The 26,919-nt window shown below is 42.0% G+C and overlaps 1 protein-coding gene across 1 annotated transcript; it reads right to left on the bottom strand.

The window, feature by feature from the left end:
- On the bottom strand, positions 1–7,602 carry LOC119301219 (sodium/hydrogen exchanger 6-like). Its single transcript, XM_037578152.1, has 22 exons — positions 7,275–7,602; positions 6,309–6,360; positions 6,116–6,175; positions 5,930–5,954; positions 5,778–5,863; positions 5,587–5,698; positions 4,666–4,728; positions 4,552–4,571; positions 4,376–4,473; positions 3,837–3,865; positions 3,408–3,439; positions 3,266–3,313; positions 3,133–3,193; positions 2,944–3,041; positions 2,779–2,854; positions 2,675–2,694; positions 2,087–2,184; positions 1,883–1,992; positions 1,391–1,468; positions 957–1,057; positions 790–872; positions 1–608 (listed from the first exon to the last, which is right to left on the bottom strand). The coding sequence occupies exons 1-22, from the start codon at positions 7,486–7,488 to the stop codon at positions 565–567; spliced, it is 1,608 nt and encodes a 535-aa protein (XP_037434049.1). The 5' UTR covers positions 7,489–7,602; the 3' UTR covers positions 1–564.
- Positions 7,603–26,919: the final 19,317 nt, after the last annotated feature.

Below are 26,919 nucleotides of genomic sequence, written 5' to 3'. Positions count from 1 at the left end.
TGACAGCGACACAGCAGATATCAGTTTGCACAACAACAGACAACCGCAAACATACATCAGGAACCACAGAGGTAAGACGGGCTTATCTTTCAATGCATTGTCACTTTATGACAGGCATTTCCGTGACAGCTTAATTATGCCCCTAACAGTTTTAGATTTCACTGGAATACATCACAGTAATGTTTAACCGTGGTACGTTCACTTCACAACAAGGGTTTTCCGAGCCAATGCAGTTGGCAGTGATCAGCGATGAGCTGTTGGAAACAAATGATCTGGTGTAAGACAAGGGCTTGGGTCAACAAAGTTCGTCACAGAACTTTGCCTTTTCAACTGGGGCCCCACCATGTACCATTTGAGCCTTGTAAATATATACAGGAGGCATGCTGTCCTGATCAGGCTTATGATTTCTATCCTACAATATGCTCTGCCATATATGTTACTCAAACAAAGGCAAAGGTGTATGTTTATATCGTTTGATGGTTCCAATCTGGATCCCACGTTCTACGATATCGTTAAGTCCATTGGCACTTGGCACCGTGTATAGCTAGTCATGCCCAAACTCTGCTATTGATCATAGAATCCTCGTCTCTGGTTTTGGGGTTGATCACCTGTCGGGAACCAAGCAGAGAGCAATCAGCAATTTCAGGGACACTCTGAATGAATTATTCAGATGGAAAAACTAAAACTAATGACACAATATAGCACGCTTCAAACCAAGAATTCATTGTGTAGCAATAATCATGTATGTGGGCACTCTGGCCACTGAATGACGAAATATTTTGTACTTACCAAAATCATCAGCATCATCATCAGTCTGACTGGTGAAAAATGGAGTTAGATAGTTCTTGTCAAGGGCGGTGAACGATGTTGTGCTGTGTCATCATTTGAATGTAATCAGTTGTTTGCGGAGTAATGTTTTGTATGCAAATGGAAATGCATTATCTGACAACGAGCACCTTTTGTGGAACTCCTTGAGTTTCATTCTCAACCCTCCTCCAGACGATGTACCTTCCTCATAAGTTGGGGGAATGTAACCATTGTTATTATCCTCGTAAGTCTGAGAATGGTGGCACACAGAAATTAGTCCTAAATCCAAAATTATCCTAGGAAATATCAAAAGCAAGCAAACTGTGCCACACAGCATGATAATACAATATAAATAAGAACCTACAAATCATGATCAGCTACCCAGCTAGAGGGCAATTGTTTTACAGGCCCATAGCAAAATATGACCCTGAGTAGCTATTACCCCCAAAAATATGAATTCCAGTGGATCCCAGCATTACATTAATATCATAACAATTAGCATATTTCAGAAAAAATGCGAGTTATTTTTAGAAACATAGAAAATAGATGAGTAGTTAGAACAGAAAACCAAATCAATGCTTACTTCTATTGATGTATTTTCATCACCAATCACATCCAAAGCTTCTAACATGGTGCCTGTCGACCCTCCAATAAGAAGAACCTGCATGATTTCAAGTAATTCATGAGAGTTGTGCAACTCACTTTAAGAGTATCTGATGGTAATATGGAATTACGTGCCAACTATTCCAAAATATAGCACAGGAATGCCATGTATGCAACACTTACAAAGAACTTTTACTGCACAGAAAGGATGTACCAACTTGATTATGTGCTCCTTAGATTTACCAAATTATTTCGGCAAAATTGTTTGGTCTATGAAACTACATTTGTAATACACATCAGAGCAAAATAAAAGCTTAATTAATATAGAAGTGGACCAACTAGCAAAAATTATAAGCAGGGCATCATGCCATCCGTAGAAATGCAATACACATAAAAATGCCATTCCAATTGGTAGCTTCATCATTTCATGACTAGTGCCCAAAATTAAGGAATGTGAAAAATGTGCAAATACCGTCAAAACGACAATGGCTGTGGTAGCTGTTAATATCGTCTTTCCATGTCCTTCAGGAAGTTCATGCACAGATTGGAGAGCAAGCGCAAAAGCCATGGCTCCTCTAAGCCCTATTTGTCCAAAATCCAAATAATGAAAATTGGCCTTATAGAAGCCTTTATCATATATGTCTAAAGTTGCCAACTACAGTATAATGAAACTCACCACTAAAACAAAGAGCTTTCTGGTGATTTAGAGGTATACGCCGATGTTCTGGACGTGATATATTAACCAAGTAGGCACAAGAAAAGACATTTGCTGCCCTACAAAGAAACAAAATTGCAGGAAAGAGTGTCAGAGAGTGTGCTTGTTTCACCACTGAGCTTACCTGGATATGACAAATTTGATAGTTGGGATAAGTCACGCATTATTTTCTACATGTTCTACATCATTGCAGACTCAGTTTGACTTCAATTCAAATATGTGACTAACAACAAGGTGACAAGGCATGAGTATTTTATACACATCAAAATATGACCATTGCTAAATGCTCAAACAGTGCAGGACACAGTTGTGAGATCTAAACAAAATGTGCTTTCTACTTTGTAGTGTCTAGTAACTTAGTAAGTACTGTATATTACCTCCGCCCCGAATTACTTGTCTTGGATTTGTCCAGATACGGATGTATCTAGACACGTTTTAGTGTTAGATACATCCGTATCTTGTCTAGATACATCTGTATCTTGACAAATCTAAGACAAGTAATTTGGGACGGAGGGAGTATGTGAAACAAGGGCATAGCCATAGGAGTACCTTGCAACAATTATGAATATCTATCGTTAAGTCAAGGAACCAAACTTCAAGCAAAGAATTCAATAGATCCAACTGGTGATATTTGAAAGTAAAACAAAGGATACAATCGAGAAGATGATGAACCCAACGTGTGACCAACTATGTTCTTCCATGGCAATATCAAAGCCCATATAAATGAAGCTGAAAAGAAAAAAAAAACAGTCAATTAGGACGAAAGAGCGCGGTTATATTCCAATTACTCAATTATTAGGAGTGCTCCCGGGGCTTACACAAATGTTTCAGCCAAAGATGACAGCAAGTGAAAAAAGGCGGAAACAAAGCGCTGCGAGTTATCTGACAGATTAGAGTACGTATAGTGCTTCATAACCTGAGAAGAAATAGCAAATATGATGTCAGGAGACATAGCCACAGTAAAAACATAACTAGATATCACATAATAAATTTCATAATGTTCCTACCATCCCTGTGAATAGTATAGAAACAATTCCTGACAAGCCAAGTCCTTCTGCTAACATATACCTAAAAATTAAAGTGAAACAGTTCAATGAAAAAGTACCCAAAATGGAAAAGTGAAATTTCAAATGTCCTTACGAGAAGTATGGGAAGAGAACAAAAAGGCAGCACTCCAAGTTCTGAAGACTGAAATAGTAAACATAACACAACTTTAGAACTGGCAAAATATGTCAATTTGTTTAAAGTGAAGACTGAAAATAGGTAACATGATATGACTTACTTGTCAATATCCAATCCCGCATATTTAAATAGGTACCAAGTGGTCAAGGCATCACAATATCAACACAGTATAATAAGTGGTGGGGATGGAATAATGCCTAAGTAACCCAAATTTACATAGCGTACTCCACCCACCACTCCCCAGCACACACACACTCAAAAGCACCAAACAAGAATGACGATGCATGTTCCACTAGGGGAAAAAGGGTATGTGATGCGAACAACAGGAAACGAGATAATATTATGTAGATTGTACCAACTTTTCTTGGTTGCAGCTATCTAAGAACAACACTTGTCTAGTAACAGTTGTCTAGGACTAGAAGCAACAGTACTGTGAAGTTCAATAGAACATACGGAATATGAATTATAGACATCATATGAAGCAAACTTGCAACTAGAGTTTTGTATGCAACACAAGGGGGAAGGATATAAGAGCAGAGATAAATCCAACTCCGACACCTGCAAATCATAGAAATGCTATGTGAGAAATTTCTGCATAATCAAAATATCTTAAAATGAAAAGTTGTGCATGTCACAATAAAATGCAATTTCATTTAAAACCCACTTAGAATGCAGTAATGTATGTTGGATGGAAGAGAATTCTCATGTGTAGATGAGACGGATGCTAATGGTTTAAGCTAGTAAATCTAACGGTTATAACTATTTGATGATGTGGAAGCAATGTTTTTAAAACCCACTTAGATGCACTAATGCATGTTGCATGGTAGAGGATTCTCATACGTGCATCGGACAGTTGCTAGTGGATTAAGCTAGTAAATCTAACGGCTACAACGATTTTGATGATGTGGAAGCACGCATGTTGAGATAATTAGAAGTAGTGGGGACCGCTCTCTTTGGTATATATAGGATGTTCTAGCTATTAAGTGCCCAACATGTGTAACTAAGTGTGTATGGTCATGGCAGTCCTACATCCAATTGAAAAGTGTTATCTTCGGCACTGGTGCTAACCTGATGACATTGAACCAACAAAGATCTCAAGGAACTGTAGAATCATCATAAAAATGTTCTCGCCTCCTGCTGCATTACTCCTGACTGATGACATTGTTCTGAAGAAAATAACAGACATAAGCAAGAAGTGCACATTTTGGACGAATTATGTAACAGGCTCATTGATAGAAGTAAACCTGTAAAGAGAAATTGCCATCTGCACTCTCCAAATAGGAAGACATACAAGTTAGTCATTGGCACGAGGAAGTACTGACTATACTTGCATGCACTGGAAACAAGTAAAAACAGACCGCATCGTTTAAAACAGATTCGCCGAACACCAGAGCATACAAGTTCACATCGCTTCCCAGTTCCTGCACAGAAATGATATCACAAGTTCCATGTCATTAGTTCAGGGGCTCAGCATACTCAGGGTCACACATTTGCATTACCTCTTCAATAAATGTGGCATTAAATACTGACCTACAATGTAACAACTGGACCTTTTTTTAATGAAAGGCCATGGGCCTAAACAGCACATGTAACCGAAATAAATAATCTGCTTAACGTGGCAGCACCTAAGACAAATAATATGTCCTTACAGAACAGTTTATATTTTCCAGCTGAGATTTGCAGTCTTCTGGCTGTTCGCAATCATTGAGCACTGCAACTCGGGTTGGCCTGAGTTGCAAATTTGCAAGCTTATAAACAACCATTCAGCTAAGCAGCAAGACATTCTACATATTACCGAGTGCATATGATGTGGCTTATAGGTAGTTCAATAGCTAAGCCCGCAGTAATTAAAAAGCAACGCTGACATTAATATTTATGCTACGACGCTTCATCTTGCAGGCGAGACCGCGAGAGGAAATATGGACTTTCAGACTAGCCCAATGGAACATACTTACTAAGTATTACCTACATTAGAAGCATGATGCTTCACTTTTCAGGCATGAGGGAATCCCTTTTCTAGCGGAAAACTAGGAAATAAGATCCTTGACATTTCTTCAAACAACAGGGACAAGTGACTTATTTCTGATATAGTGATATGTTCCTGACTAAGATTTGCATTCAACATCAGTTAAATCACTACAACATTCCGAAGTCCTTGGGAACAAAGGCGCAAAGGCCGACAAACAACATTAAATCGCTACAGAGTAAAACTGACACAGAACAAATATAGCTAACTATACAGGTCTAAGAATGAGATGGAGAAAAGAAATGGCAGGCACCTGGAATATTGATAATACCGTGACAGGATCAGTCGCGGATATAAGAGCGCCAAACATAAGACATTCAACCAGTGGAAGTTTATACATTAGAAATGTGAGTCCACCAAGATAGCTGCAGTGAAAACAGATATAGGCTTAGAAGATGAAAGAGATTTTAATAGAAGTAGACAAATGAAGTTTGTTATGCTTACACAAGCATCCCTGTTACGATGGAAGCGATGAATGTCCCAAGAATGGCAAAAGTTACAATAGCCCCAAAGTTGGCAAAGAATGGTTTCTGTAAAGAGACGTCTTAGGACAAGTAGCTTAGATAAAGAAAGTATTATCAATGTACAGTACTTACTGGGGATAAGCTGAATCCTGATTGGGTTCACTTAAGTCAAGGAATACAAGTTTCAATTTGGAAAAGAGAAATATTCCAGTTAGGAGGGTTAGAGAAGTATTTGGGGAAGTTGCAAGTTAGGAAGCCTATTTTGCACACCAAGGTACTAACAATATTAAAAGAGAGAAAACTGAAGAAAAAGGATATAATATTATAGGAGGTAATAAGAACAAGAAGAAGAATTCTTCATGGAAGTTGAACCATGTCCTGCAAATCAGAGGGAACAAGGCATGATCAGGTGGAACATGCGAACATTGTGTGTAAGATCTAGACTACAGTAAACACAACACAAATGATGCAGAAGTCCAAGTAAGAACAAGATTACACAATCAACACAAACCTAGTGTTGGTCTCTGTGTTTGAAATATTAGCAAGCCCACCAACAACTAGTCCTGTAATACAGTCATGAAAGTTCCGTAAGTCAAAAAATGCCCCCAATATAACAAATGAAATGAAATGAAAACAGGAACTGCGAAACTGGTGTATAATATACAATAGAGCAATCGGAGATCTCAATTTATTTTCTTGTTCAAATATCAGTTTGCTCATTTGATGGAAGACTTCCTGGAAGCACATATTTATTCAATGCTTCTCCTTGATCAAATGAGGAGCTACTGTTGGACTGCATCAAAATGATGGCACATTTTGAACAATTATCTTATCTTAAACTGGGTCACTCTGAAACAGAGAACATCAAACTAGTTGCTATTTTTTAATGATATACTTCCTCCGTTCCTAAATCTAAGTCTTTTTAGAGATTTCAAAAAGACTACCACATACGAATGTATATAGACATATTTTAGAATGCAGATTCATTCATTTTGCTCCGTATGTAGTCACTTGTTGAAATCTCTAGAAAGACCTATATTTCGAAATGGAGGGAGTATATCAAAGAACTCGAAACTGGAATTTACAGTTATATTCAAGTCGGGTGAGAGCCCTCGAATGAATTTTCACCGACAAACGTTTTTCGCATTCCCAGTGGCATGACATCCTATGAATGGATTTAAAACCCAAGTATAGTCAATCTGATAGCAAGACAACAGACCCTGCCACTAGCCTAGTTTAAAGTTAGCAGAAATACTAATTATCCCGTTCTTCTGTGCGGTTTGTGCCAGCTTAAGGCCAAACAAGGACGAAACGGGGTTGAGCAACTAACATGATCAGAACTAAGACAGAAGTTTCCAGAATCTACGAAATGATCAGAGGTGCGAGCAGCCGGCGACCAGGGTTAGGGTTCAGACGCAATGGTCAGGCAGTCGCCTCGGCCGCGGAGGCGTGCGTGCGTGATGTGACGTAAACATACCGATGAGGAGCGAAGCGCTGGCCTCGGGGAGGTAGTAGAAGCGGTGGCGGCGGAGGACGTGGCCGAGCACGAAGGAGAGCACGAGCATGGAGATCTGCAGCAGGATCCCCACCCCTGCCACCTGCTGCTCCTTGCCGGGCGGGGCGGGAGGGGGCGGGGCCAGCAGCCCGCTCCCCGGCGGCGCCGCCAGGGCCATGCTCAGCTCCAGCGACATGCCCGCCGGCGAGAAACGCTGGGGACGGCGGCCGGCGACGCGGGGATCAGTCAATCGGGGCCTTCTGGAAGACTGCCGGGCTACGACTGGGAGGAAGCTTGGAAAGTGCGGCTTGTTGGTGGGCCGCCACTTTCTAGCACAGCGAGCGTGTTTCGTTCACTTCCTGGAGTTGCCTGGGCATTCCATACAAAAAAAAAGCTGTATGGGCATTGTTTTGTTCGTGCCTGCCTGAGGCGATGCCACAAATTTCTATCGTCACTGTGGATTGGTGTGTTCGAGATTTTTTATAACATTTGAATTTTAAAGTTCCAACTTCAACTTTTTTAGAACATCTACAACCGGAATTGCCTAATCCAGAGCCCTATACGCCAGCGGACAGCGTCGGGCAGGTCTTAATTTGGCCCTCTCCACAACCGCACTACTCAAATCTTGATACCCAAATTCATGAAAATCCATACACAACGATCATACAATGCAAATTCATCATATATTCAACGATACAAAGATAATGGAGGTGTTTGTTTCACTGGACAGTAACGCAAACGGTAAGGGTATCAGGTCGCAATGGGATCGAAGTTGTAACGATCCATGTGAGGGGTTGTTTGTGCCAGAGTAGTAACGTTATCAATTTACTTCACAGTGTTTGTTTTGGCACTATAACGTGAATACATCAGAAGTGTGTTGTATAATTCCACGTACAGATCTTGGGAGGGGTGATGACGGATGAGTACGACGACGTGAACAAAAGAATGGCCGGTGGTGACCGGCGGCGGCTGCCGCTCCTCGTTCTGGTTTTTGCAAAGAACGAGGTCGGATGATGGGCTATCCATACTCCTCATCGGTAGATCTTGGGCCGGGGAGAAAATAAGGGGCGGAGGTGGAGGCGACTTTGGGAAGACGGGGAATGGTGGGAGGCGGAAGTGGAGATGGACCTCGGGGCAGGGGGGTTTCTGGTGAGAAGATTGGGGTTCGTCGGAGGAGGAGATCATGCGGGGGCGCTGGTGGTGATGGAGGAGAACAAAGGCGGAGGGAGGGCTTCGATCAGGGGCTTGCTCGGCTGGTAACGCGATGCATTAACGGAGAGGTTCGGGCATAATCAATCAAAGACTACGATGAGATCTGTTTACGTGATATGGGATTATGGAGCGATTTAAACAAACACCAGATAATGCGATCCGTTAACGCCGGCGTTAACGGAGGACGTTACAAAACCACGAAATAAAATCCAATGTAGCACGACAACCATATGACGCTATCTTCTCTGCTGCCTCATGCTCGTGCTGCCTCCGGTGCCGCTCCTTCCGGGCAAGGTTTTCCGCTTTGCAAGGATCCAAAGCCAAGTCGAGGCTATCCTATGACTCGTGATCATAGGAAAAAAAGATGCATAGTTTAAGTGTGACGTCCTTATTCTCTCTTTTAGCGATGTGGGGGTGACCATCCACCTTTGACTGCCAACTTTTAGACTAACAAACCTTACAGGCACTTTATAACACATGGTTAGTGCTTAATCCATATGTCGTTACACCAAAACCCACTTAGGACAACAAATGTTATTTCACTTACTATAAACCCTTAATTTATATGACATGAATATAGAAAAAGATATCGGTAATGTTAAAAAGCCGACTTCAAATTTTCAAGCGCGAAAATTAAACGTTTTTATGACAATTTATGTCGACGCGAGGATGACAAATTTAGTTTGCAAGCACGAACTGAGGCGGATTTTGTTACGCTTGTCTACTAGACCTGTCATCATCGACAAACATAAATTGCCATAAAAAATTTAATTTGCCATTGTCAAAAATCAGGCATCAAAATTGTAGTTGTGTCCAAAAATATAGATACATTTAGGATATATCAACATCCACACGTTTAATCCACACTCCTACTCAAGCACATATGGTTGGATGATTAGAGTGACAGTGGTATTCCCAGCCCATCAGGGTTTAAATCCCGGTGCTCGCATTATTCCTGGATTTATTTCAGGACTTTCGCGATGCGCTTTCAGTGGGAGGAGACGATGCTCATAGGGTAAGGTGTGCGTGTGTGCGTTCATATGGTTGAGTGTATGTGCGTATGTATGAGCGCTTGCGTCAATACTGTGTTCAAAAAATATAAACATAATTAATTGATGTAATTTTCTACGTGAAGATATGCAAATAGAATAAGTGATACAAGGCAATTATATGTATATTTCAAAATTACGAAACCTTTTCAAAGCGGATAGACAAAATAATTTCTTTTGTACACTGTTCCGTAGAGACAACATCATTACCGCATGTAAAGCATCTAGTACGTACACCCAGCCTTATACGCAGGGGCGGTTGGCAAACACGCGGGAGAGATTGTCCCGCACAAAACTTTTTCCCCCGAAACCTAAGGGCTCCTCTGCGTGGAAACTGATCGACGGCCGCTGATCCCATCGGCGGGCTGCCACAAGCCCGACGACGCGGACGATGGCAACATCCTCCCCGTCTGCCGGTGCGCAAGGGAACCCGGGCACCAACAACCCTAGATCAGCTAGGTCAGAACTCGAGGAAGCCTTGGGGAAGTTGTACATCTCCGAGGAAGAAGCAACTCCGCTTGTGATTGATGATCACGTTGACGGATGTCCGGTGAAGTGGCTCCTGGCTGGCAAGATCCTACACCACCAATACCATATCCAGACCATTGGCAATGCTCTTCGACCGGCTTGGGATAATTTGAGGGGATTGAAATTTCGCTCGATGGGGACAAACATGTTCGTTGCAGAGTTTGAGACCCAGAGAGACCGAGATAGGATTTGGGTCGGATCGTCGTGGCACCTGAATAAACACGCGGTGATCTTGGCCGAGTTTGACGACTGCATGCGCCCAGATGAAGTCAAGTTTGACAAGCTCCATGTGCGGGCTAGGGTTTTAAATCTGCCCTACAATTTGAGGGATGATGCATGATCTTTACCGATCGCGCAGATGATTGATAAGGGAGCTGAAAGTGCAAAGTTTGATCATAATGGAGGTTATCTTCGTACCAGAGTTACCATCAAGGTTGACAAGCCTCTTCGAAGATGGATCCTTATTGATTCAGCAAGGAAGACGGTGGATTCCTATGATATCCAGTATGAGCAGATTCTTACTTCTGCTTCTCATGTGGACGCCTTGGCCACTCTGATTTGTGCTGCCAGAACCCAGGTACGAGGGATGAGAAGGGTGAACTGCCTTTTGGCCCGATGTTGAGAGCCCCTGAGGAACACAAAATACCAGCAGCTAGTGAGAACTCGTCCAAGGGACAAAACTCAGACCCTAGCAAACAGGGAACAAGGAATTCGAGCACCAAGACCAAACCTGATGGTGAGGACGAGGTAGTCTCGCATGTGAAAAACAAGGAGAGGACACACAAATAAGAGAAAGGATGCCCCTGCAGCGGTATACAAGCCCAAGCAGTTACTGCTTACGGCTACTACGAGCACTGATGCTCAAGAGGACTCGGCTACAAACACATCTGGCCAGGAAGATGGCGATGAGTTCGTTAAAGATCCCAAGAAGAAGAAGCGTACACCAAAAAACTCGGCAGAGATCGGCGATCGGTCCTGCCCGGCCCAGTGAGTTGTATTAGTTGGAACTGCTGGGGGCTTGGGAACCGCAAGGCAGTTTGAGAGCTTCACAGCATCGTGAAGCTGGAAGCCCCCACTCTCCTGTTTGTCATGGAAACAAAAATAAAAGGGAAGAAAGTTGAAGCTTTGCAGAATCAGCTAGGTTTTGGTGGATGTTTTGCTGTCGATAACATTGGCCTAAGTGGTGGCTTGGGCCTTTTTTTGTTGGGGAACGTAGTAATTTCAAAAAAATTCCTACGCACACGCAAGATCATGGTGATGCATAGCAACGAGAGGGGAGAGTGTGATCTACGTACCCTTGTAGACCGACAGCGGAAGCGTTAGCACAACGCGGTTAATGTAGTCGTACATCTTCACGGCCCGACCGATCAAGCACCGAAACTATGGCACCTCCGAGTTTTAGCACACGTTCAGCTCGATGACGATCTCCGGACTCCGATCTAGCAAAGTGTCGGGGAAGAGTTCCATCAGCACGACGGCGTGGTGACGATCTTGATGTTCTACCGTCGCAGGGCTTCGCCTAAGCACCGCTACAATATTATCGAGGGTTATGGTGGAAGGGGGCACCGCACACGGCTAAGAATATGATCACGTGGATCAACTTGTGTCTATGGGGTGCCCCCTGCCTCCGTATATAAAGGATCAAGGGGGGGGGTGCGGCCGGCCAGGAGAAGGGCGCGCCAGGAGGAGTCCTACTCCCACCGGGAGTAGGATTCCCTCCTTTTCCTAGTTGGAATAGGATTCGTGAAGTGGGAAAGAGGAGAGAGAGAAGGAAAGGGGGGCGCCGCCCCCCTCTCCTTGTCCTATTTGGACTAGGGGGGCGCGGCCCAGCCCTGGCTACCTCTCCTCTCTTCCACTAAGGCCCACTAAGGCCCATATACCTCCCGGGGGGTTCCGGTAACCTCCCGGTACTCCGGTAAAATCCCGATTTCACCCGGAACACTTCCGATATCCAAATATAGGCTTCCAATATATCAATCTTTATGTCTCGACCATTTCGAGACTCCTCGTCATGTCCGTGATCACATCCGGGACTCCGAACAAACTTCGGTACATCAAAATGCATAAACTCATAATATAACTGTCATCAAAACCTTAAGCGTGCGGACCCTACGGGTTCGAGAACAATGTAGACATGACCGAGACACGTCTCCGGTCAATAACCAATAGCGGAACCTGGATGCTCATATTGGCTCCCACATATCCTACGAAGATCTTTATCGGTCAGACCGCATAACAACATACGTTGTTCCCTTTGTCATCGGTATGTTACTTGCCCGAGATTCGATCGTCGGTATCTCAATACCTAGTTCAATCTCGTTACCGGAAAGTCTCTTTACTCGTTTCGTAATACATCATCTTGCAACTAACTCATTAGTTGTAATGCTTGCAAGGCTTATGTGATGTGTATTACCGAGAGGGCCCAGAGATACCTCTCCGACAATCGGAGTGACAAATCCTAATCTCGAAATACGCCAATCCAACATGTACCTTTGGAGACACCTGTAGAGCACCTTTATAATCACCCATTTACGTTGTGATGTTTGGTAGCACACAAAGTGTTCCTCCGGTAAACGGGAGTTGCATAATCTCATAGTCATAGGAACATGTATAAGTCATGAAGAAAGCAATAGCAACATACTAAACGATCGGGTGCTAAGCTAATGGAATGGGTCATGTCAATCAGATCATTCACCTAATGATGTGATCCCGTTAATCAAATAACAACTCTTTGTCCATGGTTAGGAAACATAACCATCTTTGATTAACGAGCTAGTCTAGTAGAGGCATACTAGTGACACTTTGTTTGTCTATGTATTCACACATGTATTATGTTTCTGGTTAATACAATTCTAGCATGAATAATAAACATTTATCATGATATAAGGAAATAAATAATAACTTTATTATTGCCTCTATGGCATATTTCCTTCAGTCTCCCACTTGCACTAGAGTCAATAATCTAGATTACACAGTAATGATTCTAACACCCATGGAGCCTTGGTGCTGATCATGTTTTGCTCATGGAAGAGGCTTAGTCAACGGGTCTGCAACATTCAGATCCGTATGTATCTTGCAAATCTCTATGTCTCCCACCTGGACTAGATCCCGGATGGAATTAAAGCGTCTCTTGATGTGCTTGGTTCTCTTGTGAAATCTGGATTCCTTCGCCAAGGCAATTGCACCAGTATTGTCACAAAAGATTTTCATTGGACCCGATGCACTAGGTATGACACCTAGATCGGATATGAACTCCTTCATCTAGACTCCTTCATCTGCTTCCGAAGCAGCTATGTACTCCGCTTCACATGTAGATCCCGCCACAACTCTTTGTTTAGAACTGCACCAACTGACAGCTCCACGGTTTAATGTAAACACGTATCCGGTTTGCGATTTAGAATCGTCCGGATCAGTGTCAAAGCTTGCATCAACGTAACCTTTTACGATGAGCTCTTTGTCACCTCCATATATGAGAAACATGTCCTTAGTCCTTTTCAGGTATTTCAAGATGTTCTTGACCACTGTCCAGTGATCCACTCCTGGATCACTTTGGTACCTCCCTGCTAGACTTATAGCAAGGCACACATCAGGTCTAGTACACAGCATTGCATACATGATAGAGCCTATGGCTGAAGCATAGGGAACATCTTTCATTTTCTCTCTATCTTCTGCAGTGGTCGGGCATTGAGTCTTACTCAACTTCACACCTTGTAACACAGGCAAGAACCCTTTCTTTGCTTGATCCATCTTGAACTTCTTCAAAACTTTGTCAAGGTATGTGCTTTGTGAAAGTCCAATTAAGCGTCTTGATCTATCTCTATAGATCTTAATGCCTAATATGTAAGGAGCTTCACCGAGGTCTTTCATTGAAAAACTCTTATTCAAGTATCCCTTTATGCTATCCAGAAATTATATATCATTTCCAATTAGTAATATGTCATCCACATATAATATCAGAAATGCTACAGAGCTCCCACTCACTTTCTTGTAAATACATACTTCTCCAAAAGTCTGTATAAAACCAAATGCTTTGATCTCACTATCAAAGTGTTTATTCCAACTCCGAGAGGCTTGCACCAGTCCATAAATGGATCGCTGGAGCTTGCACACTTTGTTAGATCCTTTTGGATCGACAAAACCTTCTGGTTGCATCATATACAACTCTTCTTCCAGAAATCCATTCAGGAATGCAGTTTTGACATCCATCTGCCAAATTTCATAATCATAAATGCGGCAATTGCTAACATGATTCGGACAGACTTAAGCATCGCTACGGGTGAGAAGGTCTCATCGTAGTCAATCCCTTGAACTTGCCGAAAACCTTTTGCGACAAGTCGAGCTTTGTAGACAGTAATATTACCGTCAGCGTCAGTCTTCTTCTTGAAGATCCATTTATTCTCAATTGCTTGCCGATCATCGGGCAAGTCAACCAAAGTCCATACTTTGTTCACATACATGGATCCCATCGCAGATTTCATGGCTTCAAGCCATTTTGCGGAATCTGGGCTCACCATAGCTTCTTCATAGTTCGTAGGTTCATCATGATCTAGTAGCATGACTTCCAGAACAGGATTACCGTACCACTCTGGCGCGGATCTCACTCTGGTTGATCTACGAGGTTCAGTAGTATCTTGTTCTGAAGTTTCATGATCATCATCATTAGCTTCCTCACTAACTGGTGTAGGTGTCACAGAAACAGGTTTCTGTGCTGTACTACTTTCCAATAAGGGAGTAGGTATAGTTACCTCGTCAAGTTCTACTTTCCTCCCACTCACTTCTTTCGAGAGAAACTCCTTCTCCAGAAAGTTTCCGAATTTAGCAACAAAAGTCTTGCCTTCGGATCTGTGATAGAAGGTGTATCCAATAGTTTCCTTTGGATATCCTATGAAGACACATTTCTCCGATTTGGGTTCGAGCTTATCAGGTTGAAGCTTTTTCACATAAGCATCGCAGCCCCAAACTTTCATAAACGACAACTTTGGTTTCTTGCCAAACCACAGTTCATAAGGCGTCGTCTCAACGGATTTTGATGGTGCCCTATTTAACGTGAATGCGGCCGTCTCTAGAGCGTATCCCCAAAATGATAGTGGTAAATCAGTAAGAGACATCATAGATCGCACCATATCTAGTAAAGTACGATTACGATGTTCGGACACACCATTACGCTGTGGTGTTCCGGGTGGCGTGAGTTGCGAAACTATTCCACAATTTTTCAAATGTACACCAAACTCGTAACTCAAATATTCTCCTCCATGATCAGATCGTAGGAATTTTATTTTCTTGTTACGATGATTTTCAACTTCACTCTGAAATTCTTTGAACTTTTCAAACGTTTCAGACTTATGTTTCATTAAGTAGATATACCCATATCTGCTTAAGTCATCTGTGAAGGTGAGAAAATAACGATATCCGCCACGAGCCTCAACATTCATCGGACCACATACATCTGTATATATGATTTTCAATAAATCTGTTGCTCTCTCCATAGTACCGGAGAACTGTGTTTTTGTCATCTTACCCATAAGGCACGGTTCGCAAGTACCAAGTGATTCATAATCAAGTGGTTCCAAAAGCCCATCAGTATGGAGTTTCTTCATGCGCTTTATACCGATATGACCTAAATGGCAGTGCCACAAATAAGTTGCACTATCATTATCAACTCTGCATCTTTTGGCTTCAACACTATGAATATGTGTGTCACTACTATCGAGATTCAATAAGAATATACCACTCTTTAAGGGTGCATGACCATAAAAGATATTACTCATATAAATAGAACAACCATTATTCTCAGATTTAAATGAATAACCGTCTCACATCAAACAAGATCCAGATATAATGTTCATGCTTAACGCCGGCACCAAATAACAATTATTTAGGTCTAATATTAATCCTGAAGGTGGATGTAGAGGTAGCGTGCCGACTGCGATCACATCGACTTTGGAACCATTTCCCACGCGCATCGTCACCTCGTCCTTAGCCAATCTTCGCTTAATCCGTACTCCCTGTTTCGAGTTGCAAATATTAGCAACAGAACCAGTATCAAATACCCAGGTGCTACTGCGAGCATTAGTAAGGTACACATCAATAACATGTATATCACATATACCTTTGTTCACCTTGCCATCCTTCTTATCCGCCAAATACTTGGGGCAGTTCCGCTTCCAGTGACCAGTCTGCTTGCAGTAGAAGCACTCAGTTTCAGGCTTAGGTCCAGGTTTGGGTTTCTTCTCTTGAGTAGCAACTTGCTTGCTGTTCTTTTTGAAGTTCCCCTTCTTCTTTCCTTTGCCTTTTTTCTTGAAACTAGTGGTCTTGTTGACCATCAACACTTGATGCTCTTTCTTGATTTCTACCTCCGCAGCTTTCAACATTGCGAAGAGCTCGGGAATAGTCTTATTCATCCCTTGCATATTATAGTTCATCACAAAGATCTTGTAGCTTGGTGGCAGTGATTGGAGAATTCTGTCAATGACGCAATCATCTGGAAGATTAACTCCCAATTGAATCAAGTGATTATTATACCCAGACATTTTGAGTATATGCTCACTGACAGAACTGTTCTCCTCCATCTTGCAGCTATAGAACTTATTGGAGACTTCATATCTCTCAATCCGGGGATTTGCTTGAAATATTAACTTCAACTCCTGGAACATCTCATATGCTCCATGACGTTCAAAACGTCGATGAAGTCCCGATTCTAAGCCGTAAAGCATGGCACACTGAACTATCGAGTAGTCATCAGCTTTGCTCTGCCAGACGTTCATAACATCTGGCGTTGCTCCAGCAGCAGGCCTGGCACCCTGCGGTGCTTCCAGGACGTAATTCTTCTATGCAGCAATGAGGATAATCCTCAAGTTACGGACCCAGTCCGTGTAATTGCTACCATCATCTTTCAACTTTGCTTTCTCAAGGAACGCATTAAAATTCAATGGAACAATAGCACGGGCCATCTATCTACAATCAAGTATAAACAAGCAAGATACTATCAGGTACTAAGTTTCATGATAAATTTAAGTTCAATTAATTTACTTAAAGAACTCCCACTTAGATAGACATCCCTCTAATCCTCTAAGTGATTACGTGATCCAAATCAACTAAACCATGTCCGATCATCACGTGAGATGGAGTAGTTTCATTGGTGAACATCACTATGTTGATCATATCTACTATATGATTCACGCTCGACCTTTCGGTCTCCATGTTCCGAGGCCATATCTGTATATGCTTGGCTCGTCAAGTATAACCTAAGTATTCCGCGTGTGCAACTGTTTTGCACCCGTTGTATTTGAACGTAGAGCCTATCACACCCGATCATCACGTGGTGTCTCAGCACGAAGAACTTTCACAGCGGTGCATACTCAGGGAGAACACTTCTTGATAATTAGTGAGAGATCATCTTATAATGCTACCATCAATCAAAGCAAGATAAGATGCATAAAAGATAAACATCACATGCAATCAATATAAGTGATATGATATGGCCATCATCATCTTGTGCTTGTGATCTCCATCTTCGAAGCACCGTCGTGATCACCATCATCACCGGCGCGACACCTTGATCTCCATCGTAGCATCGTTGTCGTCTCGCCAATCTTATGCTTCCACGACTATCGCTACCGCTTAGTGATAAAGTAAAGCATTACAGCGCGATTGCATTGCATACAATAAAGCGACAACCATATGGCTCTTGCCAGTTGCCGATAACTCGGTTACAAAACATGATCATCTCATACAATAAAATTTAGCATCATGTCTTGACCATATCACATCACAACATGCCCTGCAAAAACAAGTTAGACGTCCTCTACTTTGTTGTTGCAAGTTTTACGTGGCTGCTACGGGCTTAAGCAAGAACCAATCTTACCTACGCATCAAAACCACAATGATAGTTTGTCAAGTTGGTGCTTTTTTAACCTTCGCAAGGACCGGGCATAGCCACACTCAGTTCAACTAAAGTTGGAGAAACTGTCACCCGCAAGCCACCTATGTGCAAAGCACGTCGGGAGAACTGGTCTCGCGTAAGCGTACGCGTAATGTCGGTCCGGGCCGCTTCGTCCAACAATACCGCCGAACCAAAGTATGACATGCTGGTAAGCAGTATGACTTATATCGCCCACAACTCACTTGTGTTCTACTCGTGCATATAACATCAACATATAAAACCTAGGCTCGGATGCCACTGTTGGGGAACGTAGTAATTTCAAAAAAATTCCTACACACACGCAAGATCATGGTGATGCATAGCAACGAGAGGGGAGAGTGTGATCTACGTACCCTTGTAGACCGACAGCGAAAGCGTTAGCACAACGCGGTTGATGTAGTCGTACGTCTTCACGGCCCGACCGATCAAGCACCGAAACTACGGCACCTCCGAGTTTTAGCACACGTTCAGCTCGATGACGATCCCCGGACTCCGATCCAGCAAAGTGTCGGGGAAGAGTTCCGTCAGCACGACGGCGTGGTGACGATCTTGATGTTCTACCGTCGCAGGGCTTCGCCTAAGCATCGCTACAATATTATCGAGGGTTATGGTGGAAGGGGGCGCCGCACACGGCTAAGAATATGATCACGTGGATCAACTTGTGTCTATGGGGTTCCCCCTGCCTCCGTATATAAAGGATCAAGGGGGGGGTGCGGCCGGCCAGGAGAAGGGCGCGCCAGGAGGAGTCCTACTCCCACCGGGAGTAGGATTGCCCCCTTTTCCTAGTTGGAATAGGATTCGTGAAGTGGGAAAGAGGAGAGAGAGAAGGAAGGGGGGCGCCGCCCCCCTCTCCTTGTCCTATTCGGACTAGGGGGGGAGGGGCGCGCGGCCCAGCCCTGGCCACCTCTCCTCTCTTCCACTAAGGCCCACTAAGGCCCATATACCTCCCAGGGGGGTCCGGTAACCTCCCGGTATTCCGGTAAAATCCCGATTTCACCCGGAACACTTCCGATATCCAAATATAGGCTTCCAATATATCAATCTTTATGTCTCAACCATTTCGAGACTCCTCGTCATGTCCGTGATCACATCCGGGACTCCGAACAAACTTCGGTACATCAAAATGCATAAACTCATAATATAACTGTCATCAAAACCTTAAGCGTGCGGACCCTACGGGTTCGAGAACAATGTAGACATGACCGAGACACGTCTCCGGTCAATAACCAATAGCGGAACCTGGATGCTCATATTGGCTCCCACATATTCTATGAAGATCTTTATCGGTCAGACCGCATAACAACATATGTTGTTCCCTTTGTCATCGGTATGTTACTTGCCCGAGATTCGATCGTCAGTATCTCAATACCTAGTTCAATCTCGTTACTAGCAAGTCTCTTTACTCATTTCGTAATACATCATCTTGCAACTAACTCATTAGTTGTAATGCTTGCAAGGCTTATGTGATGTGTATTACCGAGAGGGCCCAGAGATACCTCTCCGACAATCAGAGTGACAAATCCTAATCTTGAAATACGCCAACCCAACATGTACCTTTGGAGACACATGTAGAGCACCTTTATAATCACCCATTTATGTTGTGACGTTTGGTAGCACACAAAGTGTTCCTCCGGTAAATGGGAGTTGCATAATCTCATAGTCATAGGAACATGTATAAGTCATGAAGAAAGCAATAGCAACATACTAAACGATCGGGTGCTAAGCTAATGGAATGGGTCATGTCAATCAGATCATTCACCTAATGATGTGATCCCGTTAATCAAATAACAACTCTTTGTCCATGGTTAGGAAACATAACCATCTTTGATTAACGAGCTAGTCTAGTAGAGGCATACTAGTGACACTCTGTTTGTCTATGTATTCACACATGTATTATGTTTCTGGTTAATACAATTCTAGCATGAATAATAAACATTTATCATGATATAAGGAAATAAATAATAACTTTATTATTGCCTCTAGGGCATATTTCCTTCATTTTTGGTCTAGAGATGTAATTGTTGAACTAAAGAATTTTAGTTCTGCACACATAGATGTTATGGTGAAATATAGGGACCAAAACTCTTTTGAGTGGAGGTTCACTGGTTTTTACAGAGCGCCGAGAGTTGAGGATCAACATCATAGCTAGCGTTTTTTGCATACTTTGCATGCCTTGCCTCATTCGGCTTGGATCTGTGTGGGTGACTTTAATAAAACTCTCTATGCATGTGAACACTTCAGCTAATCAGCAAGGCCTGAGAGCTAGATGAGAGCCTTCAAAGAAGTTACCGACGAGGTGTCCTTCCAAGATTTGGGGTGGTCTGGTACAACTTATACATGGGACAACCTTTAGTCGGGTGCAGCGAACGTTAAGGCAAGGCTCGACAGAGCCTTTGCCAATGAGGAATCCCGGCAACATTTTCAGCATATCAGAATTAGACATCTACCTTCGATAGAGTCTGATCATTGCTATGTTGTAGCGGAAATAAAAGAGAACATGCCCAACGCTTCGAGAGGCAAGAAACAATTTAGATACGAGAATGTGTGGGCATCACATGTAGATTATGAACAACTTGTTACAAGAACGTGGCAGCAAGCTAACAGAGGCCCTAGTCTACAAGGGATTGTTGACTCTCTTGATCTTTTGAAGCGAACACTAGAACCATGGGGCCCTCGGGACTTTGGCTGCCTTACTCGCAAGGTTTGACAAGCTCAGGTGCTGCCCGGTTGGCCGGGGACCTGATAACCCACAAGTATAGGGGATCGCAACAGTTTTTAAGGGTAGAGTATTCAACCCAAATTTATTGATTCGGCACAAGGGGAGCCAAAGAATATTCCCAAGTATTAGCGGTTGAGTTGTCAATTCAACCACACCTAGATAACTTAATATCCGCAGCAAAGTGTTTAATAGCAAAGTAATATGATAGTACTGGTAATGATAGCAAAAGTAATATTTTTGGGTTTTGTAGTGATTGTAACAGTAGCAGCGGAAAAGTAAATAAGCGAAGAACAATATATGAAAAGCTCATTGGCATTGGATCGGTGATGGAGAATTCTGTCGGATGCGATCGATCATGTAACAGTCATAACATAGGGTACACAGAACTAGATCCAGCTCATCAATGTAATGTAGGCATGTATTCCGAATATAGTCATATGTGCTTATGGAAAAGAAGTTGCATGACATCTTTTGTCCTACCCTCCCGTGGCAGCGGGGTCCTATTGGAAACTAAGGGATATTAAGGCCTCCTTTTAATAGAGTACCGGACCAAAGCATTAACACATAGTGAATACATGAACTCCTCAAACTACGGTCATCACTAGTAAGTATCCCGATTATTGCCACTTCGGGGTTAACGGATCATAACACATAATAGGTGACTATAGACTTGCAAGATAGGATCAAGAACTCTCATATATTGATGAAAACATAATAGGTTCAGATCTGAAATCATGGCACTCGGGCCCTAGTGACAAGCATTAAGCATAGCAAAGTCATAGCAAAATCAATCTCAGAACATAGTGGATACTAGGGATCAAACCCTAACAAAACTAACTCAATTACATGATAAATCTCATCCAACCCATCACCGTCCAGCAAGCCTACGATGGAATTACTCACGCACGGCGGTGAGCATCATGAAATTGGTGATGGAGGAAGGTTGATGATGACGATGGCGATGGATTCCCCTCTTCGGATCCCCGAACGGACTCCAGATCAGCCCTCCCGAGAGAGTTTAGGACTTGGCGGCGGCTCCGTATTGTAAAATGTGATGAATCCTTCTCTCTGATTTTTTTTCTCCCTGAAAGTGAATATATGGAGTTGGAGTTGAGGTCGGTGGAGCGTCAGGGGGCCCACGAGGCAGGGGGCGCGCCCCCACCCTCGTGGACAGGGTGTGGGCCCCCTGACGTGGATCTTTTCGCCAGTATTTTTATATATTCCAAAAATAATCTCCGTTGATTTTCAGGTCATTCCGAGAACTTTTATTTCTGCACAAAAATAACACCATGGCAATTCTGCTGAAAACAATGTTAGTCCGGGTTAGTTCCATTCAAATCATGCAAGTTAGAGTCCAAAACAAGGGCAAAAGTGTTTGGAAAAGTAGATACGATGGAGACGTATCAACTCCCCCAAGCTTAAACCTTTGCTTGTACTCAAGTAATTCAGTTGATAAACTGAAAGTGATAAAGAAAAACTTTTACAAACTCTGTTTGCTCTTGTTGTTGTAAATATGAAAGCCAGCATTCAAGTTTTCAGCAAAGATTATGAACTAACCATATTCACAATAACATTTAGGTCTCATGTTTACTCATATCAATGGCACAATCAACTAGCGAGCAATAATAATAAATCTCAAATGACAACACTTTCTCAAAACAATCATAATATGATATAACAAGATGGTATCTTGCTAGCCCTTTCTGAGACCGCAAAACATAAATGCAGAGCACCTTTAAAGATCAAGGACTGCCTAGACATTGTAATCCATGGTAAAAGAGATCCAGTCAAGTCATACTCAATGTAAACTAACAATAATGGATGCAAATGACAGCGGTGCTCTCCAACTGGTGCTTTTTAATAAGAGGATGATGACTCAACATAAAAGTAAATAGATAGGCCCTTCGTAGAGGGAAGCAGGGATTTATAGAGGTACCAAAGCTCGGTTTTGAAATAGATATGAATAATATTTTGAGGGTATACTTTTATTGTCAACATAACAACCGAGAGATCTCAATATCTTCCATGCTACACACATTATAGGTGGTTCCCAAGCAGAATGGTAAAGTTTATTCTCCCCCTCCATCAACAAGCATCAATCCATGGCTTGCTCGAAACAACGAGTGCCTACAACTAATAAGAGTCCCGGGGGAGTTCTGTTTGCAGTTATTTTGATTTGATTTGCATAAAGCATGGGACTGGGCATCCCGGTGACCAGCCATTTTCTTGTGCGTGATGAACGGAGTCCACTCCTCTTGAGAATAACCCGCCTAGCATGGAAGATACTGACAGCCCTAGTTGATACATGAGCTATTCGAGCATACAAAACCGAATGTTTATTTGAAGGTTTAGAGTTTGGCACATACAAATTTACTTGGAACGACAGGTAGATACCGTATATAGGTAGGTATGGTGGACTCATATGGAACAACTTTGGGGTTTATGGAGTTGGATGCACAAGCAGTATTCCCGCTTAGTACAAGTGAAGGCTAGAAAAAGACTGGGAAGCGACCAGCTAGAGAGCGACAACAATCATGAACATGCATTAAAATTAATCAACACCGAATGCAAGCATGAGTAGGATATAATTCACCATGAACATAAATATCGTAGAGGCTATGTTGATTTTGTTTCAACTACATGCGTGAACATGTGCCAAGTCAAGCCACTCGAATCGTTCAAAGGAAGATAACACCCTATCATACCACATCACAACCATTTTAATAACATGTTGGCACGCAAGGTAAACCATTATAAACTCCTAGCTAATTAAGCATAACATAAGTAACTACAATCTCTAATTGTCATTGCAAATATGTTTCTTTCATAATAGGCTGAATCAGGAACGATGAACTAATCATATTTACAAAAACAAGAGAGGTTGAGTTCATACTAGCTTTTCTCATCTCAATAAGTTCATCATATTATCATCATTATTGCCTTTCACTTACACGACCGATAGTGTGGATAATAATAATAGTGCATGTGCATTGGACTAAGCTGAAATCTGCAAGCATTCAATTCAAGAGAGAAGACAAGGTAATATGGGCTCTTTGTTAGATCAACAATAATGCATATAAGGGCCACTCAACATTTCCATCATGGTCTTCTCCTCTCGACCCCCAAAGGAAAGAAAAGAAACAAAACTATTTACATGGGAAAGCTCCCAACAAGCAAAAGAAGAACAAGAAATCTTTTTGGATTTTCTTTTTAATTACTACCACTACAGGCATGGAAAGTAAACTAGCTAAAAGATACAACTATTTTTTTTGTTTTTTTCTAAGGTTTAACAAACACACAAGAAGAAAGCATAAAAAGGAAAATAAACTAGGATGGATATTATAATGAAAAAGTACAAGCACCGACAACTAGCATGAGTGTGTGAACAGGAATGTAATGTCGGTGAGAGATACGTTGGTCTATGGCCGCGGCTGGCCTGGCGGGTATCCAAAGTTATAGTTGGGGTCGTACTGAGAAGGATCCTCCTGGTGCCATTGGTTGGTGATCTCTTCCGGATTCCATTGATAAATGCTACCTCTCGAGCACTGCGTTGGATTTCCTTGAAGAGGAAAGAATGATGCAGCAAAGTAGCGTAAGTATTTCCCTCAGTTTTTTAGAACCAAGGTATCAATGCAGTAGGAGGCTACGCGTGAGTCCCTCGTACCTACACAAAACAAATAACTCCTCGCAACCAACACAATAAGGGGTTGTCAATCCCTTCACGGTCACTTACGAGAGTGAGATATGATAGATATGATAAGATAATATTTTTGGTATTTTTATGATAAAGATGCAAAGTAAAATAAAAGCAAAGTAAAAAGCAAAGGAAATAACTAAGTATTGGAAGATTAATATGATGAAGATAGACCCGAGGGCCATAGGTTTCACTAGTGGCTTCTCTCAAGAGCGTAAGTATTTTACGGTGGGTGAACGAATTACTGTTGAGCAATTGACAGAATTGAGCATAGTTATGAGAATATCTAGGTATGATCATATATATAGGCATCACGTCCGAGACAAGTAGACCGACTCCTGCCTGCATCTACTACTATTACTCCACTCATCGACCGCTATCCAACATGCATCTAGAGTATTAACTTCATGGAAACAGAGTAACGCCTTAAGCAAGATGACATGATGTAGAGGGATAAATTCATGCAATATGATAAAAAAAACCATCTTGTTATCCTCGACGGCAACAATACAATATGTGCCTTGCTGCCCCTACTGTCACTGGGAAAGGACACCGCAAGATTGAACCCAAAGCTAAGCACTTCTCCCATTGCAAGAAAGATCAATCTAGTAGGCCAAACCAAACTGATAATTCGAAGAGACTTGCAAAGATAACCCATCATACATAAAAGAATTCAGAGAAGATTCAAATATTGTTCATAGATAATCTTGATCATAAACCCACAATTCATCGGTCTCAACAAACACACCGCAAAAAGAAGATTACATCGAATAGATCTCCACAAGAGAGGAGGAGAACATTGTATTAAGATCCAAAAAGATAGAAGAAGCCATCTAGCTAATAACTATGGACCCGAAGGTCTGAGGTAAACTACTCACACTTTATCGGAGAGGCTATGGTGTTGATGTAGAAGCCCTCCGTGATGGATGCCCCCTCCGGCGGAGCTCCGGAACAGGCCCCAAGATGGGATCTCGTGGGTGTATGATACCGGCGAAAGGTGCGCAGTATTAGAGAGGCTAGCAATGGTGGAAGGAAGGAAAGTGTGTATAATCCATGAACTCAACATTAGTCATAAAGAACTCATATACTCATTGCAAAAATCTACAAGTTATCAAAGCAAAGTATTATGCGCATGCTCCTAGGGGGATAGATTGGTAGAAAAATACCATCGCTCATCCCTGACCGCCACTCATAAGGAAGACAATCAAAAAATAAATCATGCTCCGACTTCATCACATAACGGTTCACCATACGTGCATGCTACGGGAATCACAAACTTCAACACAAGTATTCCTCAAATTCACAACTACTCAACTAGCACAACTTTAATATCATCATCTTTATATCTCAAAACAATTATCAAGCATCAAACTTCTCATAGCATTCAACACACTCATAAGAAAGTTTTTACTATTCTTGAATATTAAGCATATTAGATTATTTAAGCAAATTACCATGCTATTTAAGACTCTGAAAATAATCTAAGTGAAGCATGAGAGATCAATAGTTTCTATAAAACAATTTCACCACCGTGCTCTAAAAGATATAAGTGAAGTACTAGAGCAAAACTATATAACTCAAATGATATAAGCGAAGCACATAGAGTATTCTAACAAATTCCAAATCATGTATGGCGCTCTCAAAAGGTGTGTATAGCAAGGATGGTCGTGGTAAACTAACAAATAAATACTCAAATAATACAAGACGCTTCAAGCAAAACACATATAATGTGGTGAATAAAAATATAGCTCCAAGTAAAGTTACTGATAGAAGTAGACGAAAGTGGGGATGCCTTCCGGGGCATCCCCAAGCTTTGGCTTTTAGGTGTCCTTAGATTATTTTGGGGGTGCCATGGGCATCCCCAAGCTTAGGCTCTTGCCACTCCTTGTTCCATAATCCATCAAATCTTCACCCAAAACTTGAAAACTTCACAACACAAAACTTAAAGTAGAAAATCTCGTGAGCTCCGTCAACGAAAGAAAACAAAAGACCACTTCAAGGTACTGTAATGAACTCATTCTTTATTTATATTGGTGTTAAACCTACTGTATTCCAACTTCTCTATGGTTTATAAACTATTTTACTAGCCATAGATTCATCAAAATAAGCAAACAACACACGAAAAACAGAATCTGTCAAAAATAGAACAGTCTGTAGTAATCTGTAGCTAGCGCAAAATTTGGAACCCCAAAAATTCTAAAATAAATTGCTGGACGTGAGGAGTTTACCTATTAGTCATATTCAAAAAGAATTAACTAAATATCACTTTCCAAATAAAAATGGCAGCAGTTCTCGTGAGCGCTAAAGTTTCTGTTTTTTACAGCAAGATTAACAAGACTTTCCCCAAGTCTTCCCAACGGTTCTACTTGGCATAAACACTAATTAGACACAAAAAACACAACCAAAACATAGGCTAGGTAAATTATTTATTACTAAACAGGAGCAAAAGGCAAGGAATAAAAATAAAATTGGGTTGCCTTCCAACAAGCGCTATCGTTTAACGC

Source organism: Triticum dicoccoides, chromosome 5A (assembly GCF_002162155.2).
Source record: "Triticum dicoccoides isolate Atlit2015 ecotype Zavitan chromosome 5A, WEW_v2.0, whole genome shotgun sequence".
Lineage (NCBI taxonomy): Eukaryota > Viridiplantae > Streptophyta > Magnoliopsida > Poales > Poaceae > Triticum > Triticum dicoccoides.
The sequence above is the reverse complement of the archived record's forward strand: the minus strand, read 5'-3'. Positions and strand labels throughout refer to the sequence as shown.

What these genes read in the sequence shown, in the direction of transcription:
- LOC119301219 (XM_037578152.1), bottom strand. Translation starts at nt 7,488, where the DNA reads ATGTCGCTGGAGCTGAGCATGGCCCTGGCGGCGCCGCCGGGGAGCGGG. An exon ending in CTATACTATTCACAGGGATG is followed by an intron (nt 3,042 to 3,132) that starts GTAGGAACATTA and finishes ATTTCTTCTCAG; the next exon opens with GTTATGAAGCACTATACGTA. An exon ending in GGTTCATCATCTTCTCGATT is followed by an intron (nt 2,695 to 2,778) that starts GTATCCTTTGTT and finishes ACTTAACGATAG; the next exon opens with ATATTCATAATTGTTGCAAG.